This window comes from Oncorhynchus kisutch, unplaced genomic scaffold, assembly GCF_002021735.2.
Source record: "Oncorhynchus kisutch isolate 150728-3 unplaced genomic scaffold, Okis_V2 scaffold3992, whole genome shotgun sequence".
Lineage (NCBI taxonomy): Eukaryota > Metazoa > Chordata > Actinopteri > Salmoniformes > Salmonidae > Oncorhynchus > Oncorhynchus kisutch.
In genome coordinates this window covers 194,238-203,517 of record NW_022265937.1, presented here as the reverse complement: position 1 = coordinate 203,517, position 9,280 = coordinate 194,238, and the positions used below count along the sequence as shown (strand labels likewise).

The 9,280-nt window shown below is 46.6% G+C and overlaps 1 protein-coding gene across 1 annotated transcript; it reads right to left on the bottom strand.

Annotated features, from left to right (window-relative positions):
- Positions 1 to 310: 310 nt before the first annotated feature.
- Positions 311 to 2,514, bottom strand: LOC116372985 (gastrula zinc finger protein XlCGF57.1-like). Its single transcript, XM_031821545.1, has 2 exons — positions 2,393 to 2,514; positions 311 to 2,215 (listed from the first exon to the last, which is right to left on the bottom strand). The coding sequence occupies exon 2, from the start codon at positions 1,976 to 1,978 to the stop codon at positions 617 to 619; it is 1,362 nt and encodes a 453-aa protein (XP_031677405.1). The 5' UTR covers positions 1,979 to 2,215; positions 2,393 to 2,514; the 3' UTR covers positions 311 to 616.
- Between the last annotated feature and the right edge of the window lie 6,766 nt (positions 2,515 to 9,280).

Here is a 9,280-nt window from a genome sequence, read left to right as displayed (position 1 = left end):
CTGGTCATTTATGAACATTTGAACATCTTGGCCATGTTCTGTTATAATCTCCACCCGGCACAGCCAGAAGAGGACTGGCCACCCCACATAGCCTGGTTCCTCTCTAGGTTTCTTCCTAGGTATTGGCCTTTCTAGGGAGTTTTTCCTAGCCACCGTGCTTCTACACCTGCATTGCTTGCTGTTTGGGGTTTTAGGCTGGGTTTCTGTACAGCACTTTGAGATATCAGCTGATGTACGAAGGGCTTTATAAATACATTTGATTTGAATTGATTTAGGCTACCCTGCCTGCTCGACTTGTTGACTGCTCGATCCACACAGCAGACATTGTGGGCTAGGTTAGGAATGCTGTGTTGCACGTGTAGCGCAAACTTTTACGTGGCGTCATTACGCCATGTACCTACGTTGCATAGGTATACACGGTAGCTTTGACATCGGTTTTAAACATCTGCGTTAAACTAGACATCGGCCGATTTTGATCTGTTCACCGATATAATCGCGCATCTCTACTTAAAACCCCTTAAAATAATGTACGAGAAATAGAGCCTACGGAGAATACTTTTTCTGACATTCGGACTTCTGGTACCGAGACACACGACAGACAGTTGTGGTGAAGCTACTATATAGAGTTCTCGGTTGCAGCTATTTGTGCTTGGGATCTTGGTCCTTGGTGACCCTCCTGTGGATACGCTGGTGACGGTTTCTCTACAGTGTGGGTTTGCAGGTGTCTTTTCAGGTTAGATGTAGTAGTGAAACTCCTCTCACAGTGAGAACAGGTATGAGGCTTCTCACCTGAATGTACCAAGAGGTGTACTTTAAGACGTTGTTTAACGGAGAAACGTTTCCCGCACAGAGAGCAAAGGTACGGCTTCTCTCCAGTGTGGGTTCGCAGATGTTTTGTGTGTGAATCCCCATCGGCGAAACTCCTCCCACATTCTGAGCAGTGGTACGGTTTCTCTCCCGTGTGGGTTCGTATGTGTCTTTTCAGGATAGGTCTATTAGCGAAACTCCTTTCACAGTGAGAACATTTATAAGACTTCTCACCTGAATGTACCAAGAGGTGTAATTTAAGTTGTCGTTTACCAGAGAAACATTTCCCACACTGGGAGCAAAGGTGTGGCTTCTCTCCAGTGTGTACACGCAGGTGGACTTTTAAAGTCCCCTTTTCGGCATATCTCTTGTCACATAGGGAGCAGTGGTAAGGTCTTGTATGCTTTTTCTGATGAACTATCAGAACTATCTCTCCATGTGCTTCTTTCTGGTGCAGTGTTAAATGATCAAGCCGACGGAAACTCTTTCCACAGTCAGAGCACTGATGCGGTTTCCCTCCCGTGTGAATGGTACAGTGTCTTTTTAAGTATTCACGTCGAGCAAAGCCCTTTCCACAGGTAGTGCAAACATGAGGCTTCACCCGATGTGTTGAATGAATCTCTTGGTGTCTTTTCATTGTTTTATTAGCAGCAAACATTTTGCCGCAATCGGAGCACTGGTGACGCTTCTCCCCAGTGTGAAGTCTCACATGTCGGGTTAACTTTCCCGAGTAACCAAAGCTTTCCCCGCAATGAGGGCAAATGTACAGTTTGTTCTCAGTGTGGCCTCTCTTATGTCTCCTTAGGTGATCAGCCCGACTGAATCTCTTTCCACAATCAGAGCACACATGAGGGTTGGAGTGACTCGTCTGGTGTTTTTCCAGACGTTTTAGTGTAACAAAACACTTCTCACACTGGTCACAGGGGTGAGATCCATCTCTTGAGGGGCTTTTCTCATGCTTTTTAGACCGACTGGTACATTTCTTGCCACAAGAGCGACGGAGGGCCTCATCGGATGGCCCCGGCGAAGAGAGGGGGAGGGCCTCATCGGATGGCCCCGGCGAAGAGAGGGGGAGGGCCTCATCGGATGGCCCCGGCGAAGACAGGGGGGCTCCTGTTTTCGTCGGTGTGTGATGTGTCAATTCAGGAAAGTGGTCCATGGTAGTGTTCATAGTCACAGCAGAGGATCCCAGTCTGGTAGAACTACCTGGATGGTAGAACTACCTGGATGGTACAACTACCTGGATGGTACAACTACCTGGATGGTACAACTACCTGGACTAATCTTTTTTTACACGTTTAGTGTATGCATCAAGAAGAGGTTTAGGCCAAAAAATGTCTTGTGGGAAGTCCAGACCTGTGGTTTTCTCTCTTCAGATACTCTGACATGTCTGGTGAGAGGTCCGTGCCTGTGTGAATCGGGAGAATATAGAGTCATACAAAGAAACAAACAAGACCGAGCTACTGGCTTGCAAGCTGAAATCGAGTTAGCCAACCTAGCTAGGCTACTATCAACATAGCTAACTACTAGCTATTTACAAATCATCAGTGAACCCCACACCTTTCTGCCTTGTTCATTTACTCACCCGTTTAAGAATTACCCTCCGACGATGTAACGTTAGCTAACTAACTTATAAAAACAACTTTTTTTGTTGCAAAGCTCTGGTGTGGCTGTTGAGGTTTGTTTTGAGTAAACCTGCAGGCTAGTTTCGGTGAGGCAGGGCGCGGTAGTTTTGGATTGGCCCAGCATACCGACGGAACGGACATCTGATTGGATTCCATGTCGCAAAGCCCGCCCACCGAGTTACTGAATACTTCTAAAGGGACATTTTAAAAACGAGTCAAATTCATGTAGAGAAAGTGGACCTCCTGTCATTGACAGCAGTGGTGATATACGGCACGGCACAGCACAAATTGAAAGGAAGACAATAAATATCGATATCAATGTTTCTGCAGATGAACAATTTCTGGGATTAAAAGATTTTACTTTTGAAGAACTACACTGGAGGACTTTCTAGTGCGGTGCCACCCTCTCGGCCCCCAGAGCCTGAGTAGGGATTATTTGATTATTATATTTATTTTTTGTCTTTAAAGCTTCTCACTTTTCACCACACCCAGTATGTCGCGGCAATACACCATTTTGGGATGTTGTCCGCCAATAAAAACCCGAAGAAGAAGAGCTGGTCAGGTTTCTATCTACTTCCGTTCGTTCAAACGTTGTAATTTGAGACTAGGTTTACATAACCGTTAGCTAGGATTAGGTTAGTTAACGTTAGCTCTGCTCTCAGAGACTAGTTAGCTGCCTTAGCTTGGTAGCTAACTAACGTTAGAAAGTGCTAACTAGACATTTTAAGCTCAGCGTCAATATTAGAATACAATTACAATTGATTTTTGTCTGGTAGCTACAGGCAGATCGACTGTTCAATTAATGAGATGCTTTAATACACTGTTGTACTGTATGTTCGTGACAAGGCAACACGCTAGAATTGGCAAAACAGGTGATCTAAGCGACTTTGAGCGTGGTATGAATGTCAGTGCCAGGCGCGCCGTTTCCAATACCGCAGAAACTGACGGCCTCCTGGGCTCTTCATGCACGACAGCATCTAGGATTTACTGAGAATGGTGAGACAAACAGAACAACATCCAGTCATCGGCAGACTTGTGAGAGAAAACAGCTCGTTGATGAGAGGTCGAAGGAGAATGACAAGAATCATGCAAGCTAACAGGTGGGCCACAAACAGGCAAATAAACGGTACAGCAGTGGTGTGGAGAACGGCATTTCAGAACGCCCAACTCGTCCCTGTCACGGATAGGCTTTTGAAACAGGCGGCAACACAGGATTCCACTCCTATCAGCTAAAAACAAGATCAAGCGGCTCCAGGGGGCACACGATCACCAACGTTTTGGTCCACCGGCCACTGTGGCAGGTGTATACAAAAATCTATCAGCCACTCAGATTCTTGACCAGCTCAAATATGTTTTGTTGTTGCTAAAAGTACTCCGACAAAACAAACACAAAAATAATATATGTATGTAATAAATGTATCACTAGTAATAATGAATGTGGTATATTGTTTAATTTCATTTGTTGTGGCCTGAGTATTTTAATTTACTGCAGTGGGCTGAATCAGGGTCACAGAGATTGTCTCTTGGTAGTCTTGAATAAATCTACTTTGAAACAAAAGTCTCTACCTCACACACATGGTTATGGGCTTCTATAGAGTTTAAATGTATTCTATTTTGAGTTTGCATCCCAATATTACACTAAATATACATCACAGAAGACTGAAATATTACAAAACTTTTTGACATAGAAACACCAGATTTCTGTGGGTAAAAAAAAAAAAAGTGTAATAATGAAATAGTGAAAGATATGAATAACATTCCACCCATGAGGCCACTAGAGGGCGATTTGGTCATTTGACTGCAGGAAAAAAATATCACAGATGGGACGTATTTTTGGTGGGGTTTATCGGCAGTTGGCATCCAACCTTATGGTGCGTTACCGCCACCTACTGTCCTGAAGTGTGGGCCAGAGACGGGGAGAAACTAAATCCTACCTGCCAGCCCGTTGCTCTTAAAAAATATAAAATATTTGAGACTATATTTAATGACGTTCTACTCAGTGTACTCTTTAAACTCAATTCCTGTATCCCCCTTCTCCCTCACACTAGATCACATCCTCTCTCTTTCCCTCTGATACTGCCCACACTGTATCAGCACATGGTCCACTGTCTCTGTTTCCTGGCAATACTCACAGTTTCCTGTTGAAATGCTTTCCAATCACATGTAAAGTCTTATTCAACTGGCTGTGTCCCACCTTGTAAATATCCTCCTCTCTTCTGTCCCTTCCTGCTGTCCTCCCCTCCTCAACTGGCTCTGTCCCACCTTGTAAATATCCTCCTCTTCTGTCCCTTCCTGCTGTCCTCCCCTCCTCAACTGGCTGTGTCCCACCTTGTAAATATAGCCTCCTCTCTTCTGTCCCTTCCTGCTGTCCTCCCCTCCTCAACTGGCTGTGTCCCACCTTGTAAATATCCTCCTCTTCTGTCCCTTCCTGCTGTCCTCCCCTCACCAACTGGCTGTGTCCCACCTTGTAAATATAGCCTCCTCTCTTCTGTCCCTTCCTGCTGTCCTCCCCTCCTCAACTGGCTGTGTCCCACCTTGTAAATATCCTCCTCTTCTGTCCCTTCCTGCTGTCCTCCCCTCCTCAACTGGCTGTGTCCCACCTTGTAAATATAGCCTCTTCTCTTCTGTCCCTTCCTGCTGTCCTCCCCTCCTCAACTGGCTGTGTCCCACCTTGTAAATATCCTCCTCTTCTGTCCCTTCCTGCTGTCCTCCCCTCCTCAACTGGCTGTGTCCCACCTTGTAAATATAGCCTCTTCTCTTCTGTCCCTTCCTGCTGTCCTCCCATCACCAACTGGCTGTGTCCCACCTTATAAATATCCTCCTCTTCTGTCCCTTCCTGCTGTCCTCCCCTCCTCAACTGGCTCTGTCCCACCTTGTAAATATCCTCCTCTTCTGTCCCTTCCTGCTGTCCTCCCCTCCTCAACTGGCTGTGTCCCACCTTGTAAATATAGCCTCCTCTCTTCTGTCCCTTCCTGCTGTCCTCCCCTCCTCAACTGGCTGTGTCCCACCTTGTAAATATCCTCCTCTTCTGTCCCTTCCTGCTGTCCTCCCCTCCTCAACTGGCTGTGTCCCACCTTGTAAATATCCTCCTCTCCTGTCCCTTCCTGCTGTTCTCACCTCACCAACTGGCTGTGTCCCACCTTGTAAATATCCTCCTCTCTTCTGTCCCTTCCTGCTGTCCTCCCCTCCTCAACTGACTGTGTCCCACCTTGTAAATATAGCCTCCTCTTCTGTCCCTTCCTACTGTCCTCCCCTCCTCAACTGGCTCTGTCCCACCTTGTAAATATCCTCCTCTTCTGTCCCTTCCTGCTGTCCTCCCCTCCTCAACTGGCTCTGTCCCACCTTGTAAATATCCTCCTCTTCTGTCCCTTCCTGCTGTCCTCCCCTCCTCAACTGGCTCTGTCCCACCTTGTAAATATCCTCCTCTTCTGTCCCTTCCTGCTGTCCTCCCCTCCTCAACTGGCTGTGTCCCACCTTGTAAATAACCTCATCTTCTGTCCCTTCCTGCTGTCCTCCCCTCCCCAACTTGACCTCTGTACTTGAAATGAATGTCTGCCCTTAATATCTCTATTCCCCTGCTCCTGCTCTTAGTATCTCTATTCCCCTGCTCCTGTTCCCCTGCTCCTGCCATTAGTATCTCTATTCCCCTGCTCCTGCCCTTAGTATCTCTATTCCCCTGCTCCTGTTTCCCTGTTCCTGCCATTAGTATCTCTATTCCCCTGCTCCTGCCATTAGTATCTCTATTCTCCTGCTCCTGCCCTTAGTATCTCTATTCCTCTGCTCCTGCCATTAGTATCTCTATTCCCCTGCTCCTGCCCTTAGTATCTCTATTCCCCTGCTCCTGTTCCCCTGCTATTGCCATTAGTATCTCTATTCTCCTGCTCCTGCCATTAGTATCTCTATTCCCCTGCTCTTGCCATTAGTATCTCTATTCTCCTGCTCCTGCCCTTAGTATCTCTATTCCACTGCTCCAGCCATTAGTATCTCTATTCCTCTGCTCCTGCCATTAGTATCTCTATTCCACTGCTCCAGCCATTAGTATCTCTATTCCACTGCTCCTGCCATTAGTATCTCTATTCTCCTGCTCCTGCCATTAGTATCTCTATTCCACTGCTCCTGCCCTTAGTATCTCTATTCCCCTGCTCCTGCCATTAGTATCTATTCCCCTGCTCCTGCCATTAGTATCTCTATTCTCCTGCTCCTGCCATTAGTATCTCTATTCTCCTGCTCCTGCCATTAGTATCTCTATTCCCCTGCTCATGCCATTAGTATCTCTATTCTCCTGCTCCTGCCATTAGTATCGCTATTCCCCTGCCATTAGTATCTCTATTCTCCTGCTCCTGCCATTAGTATCTCTATTCCCCTGCTCCTGCCATTAGTATCTCTATTCCACTGCTCCTGCCATTAGTATCTCTATTCCCCTTCTCCTGCCGTTAGTATCTCTATTCCCCTGCTCCTGCCATTAGTATCTCTATTCCCCTGCTCCTGCCATTAGTATCTCTATTCTCCTGCTCCTGCCATTAGTATCTCTATTCCACTGCTCCTGCCATTAGTATCTCTATTCTCCCGCTCCTGCCATTAGTATCTCTATTCTCCTGCTCCTGCCATTAGTATCTCTATTCCACTGCTCCTGCCCTTAGTATCTCGATTCCCCTTCTCCTGCCATTAGTATCTCTATTCCCCTGCTCCTGCCATTAGTATCTCTATTCCCCTGCTCCTGCCATTAGTATCTCTATTCCCCTGCTCCTGCCATTAGTATCTCTATTCCACTGCTCCTGCCATTAGTATCTCTATTCCCCTGCTCCTGCCATTAGTATCTCTATTCTCCTGCCCTTAGTATCTCTTCCACTGCTCCAGCCATTAGTATCTCTATTCCCCTGCTCCTGCCATTAGTATCTTTTCCACTGCTCCAGCCATTAGTATCTCTTCCACTGCTCCTGCCATTAGTATCTCTATTCCACTGCTCCTGCCATTAGTATCTCTATTCTCCTGCTCCTGCCATTAGTATCTCTATTCCACTGCTCCTGCCATTAGTATCTCTATTCTCCTGCTCCTGCCATTAGTATCTCTATCCTCCTGCCCTTAGTATTTCTTCCACTGCTCCAGCCATTAGTATCTCTATTCCCCTGCTCCTGCCATTAGTATCTCTTCCACTGCTCCAGTCATTAGTATCTCTTCCACTGCTCCTGCCATTAGTATCTCTATTCCCCTGCTCCTGCCATTAGTATCTCTATTCTCCTGCTCCTGCCATTAGTATCTCTATTCCACTGCTCCTGCCCTTAGTATCTCTATTCCCCTGCTCCTGCCATTAGTATCTATTCCCCTGCTCCTTCCCATAGTATCTCTATTCCCCTGCTCCTGTTCCCCTGCTCCTGCCATTAGTATCTCTATTCCCCTGCTCCTGCCATTAGTATCTCTATTCCACTGCTCCTGCCATTAGTATCTCTATTCCCCTGCTCCTGCCATTAGTATCTCTATTCTCCTGCCCTTAGTATCTCTTCCACTGCTCCAGCCATTAGTATCTCTATTCCCCTGCTCCTGCCATTAGTATCTTTTCCACTGCTCCAGCCATTAGTATCTCTTCCACTGCTCCTGCCATTAGTATCTCTATTCCACTGCTCCTGCCATTAGTATCTCTATTCCCCTGCCATTAGTATCTCTATTTCCCTGCCCTTAGTATCTCTATTCCCCGGCAATTAGTAGCTCTATTCCCCTGCTCCTGCCATTAGTATCTCTATTCCCCTGCTCCTGCCATTAGTATCTCTATTCCCCTGCAATTAGTATCTCTATTCCCCTGCTCCTGCCATTAGTATCTCTATTCCCCTGCTATTAGTATCTCTATTCCCCTGCTCCTGCCATTAGTATCTCTATTCTCCTGCCATTAGTATCTCTATTCCACTGCTCCTTCCCTTAGTATCTCTATTCCACTGCTCCTTCCCTTAGTATCTCTATTCCCCTGCTCCTGTTCCCCTGCTCCTGCCATTAGTATCTCTATTCCCCTGCTCCTGCCATTAGTATCTCTATTCCACTGCTCCTGCCATTAGTATCTCTATTCCACTGCTCCTGCCATTATTATCTCTATTCCCCTGCTCCTGCCATTAGTATCTCTATTCCCCTGCTCCTGCCATTATTATCTCTATTCCCCTGCTCCTGCCATTAGTATCTCTATTCCCCTGCTCCTGCCATTAGTATCTCTATTCCCCTGCTCCTGCCATTAGTATCTCTATTCCCCTGCTCCTGCCATTAGTATCTCTATTCCCCTGCTCCTGCCATTAGTATCTCTATTCCCCTGCTCCTGCCATTAGTATCTCTATTCCACTGCTCCAGCCATTAGTATCTCTATTCCACTGCTCCTGCCATTAGTATCTCTATTCTCCTGCTCCTGCCATTAGTATCTCTATTCCACTGCTCCTGCCCTTAGTATCTCTATTCCCCTGCTCCTGCCATTAGTATCTATTCCCCTGCTCCTGCCATTAGTATCTCTATTCTCCTGCTCCTGCCATTAGTATCTCTATTCCACTGCTCCTGCCATTAGTATCTCTATTCCCCTGCTCCTGCCATTAGTATCTCTATTCCCCTGCACCTGCCATTAGTATCTCTATTCCCCTGCTCCTGCCATTAGTATCTCTATTCCACTGCTCCTGCCATTAGTATCTCTATTCCCCTGCTCCTGCCATTAGTATCTATTCCACTGCTCCTGCCATTAGTATCTCTATTCCCCTGCCATTAGTATCTCTATTTCCCTGCCCTTAGTATCTCTATTCCCCTGCAATTAGTATCTCTATTCCCCTGCTCCTGCCATTAGTATCTCTATTCCCCTGCCATTAGTATCTCTATTCCCCTGCAAT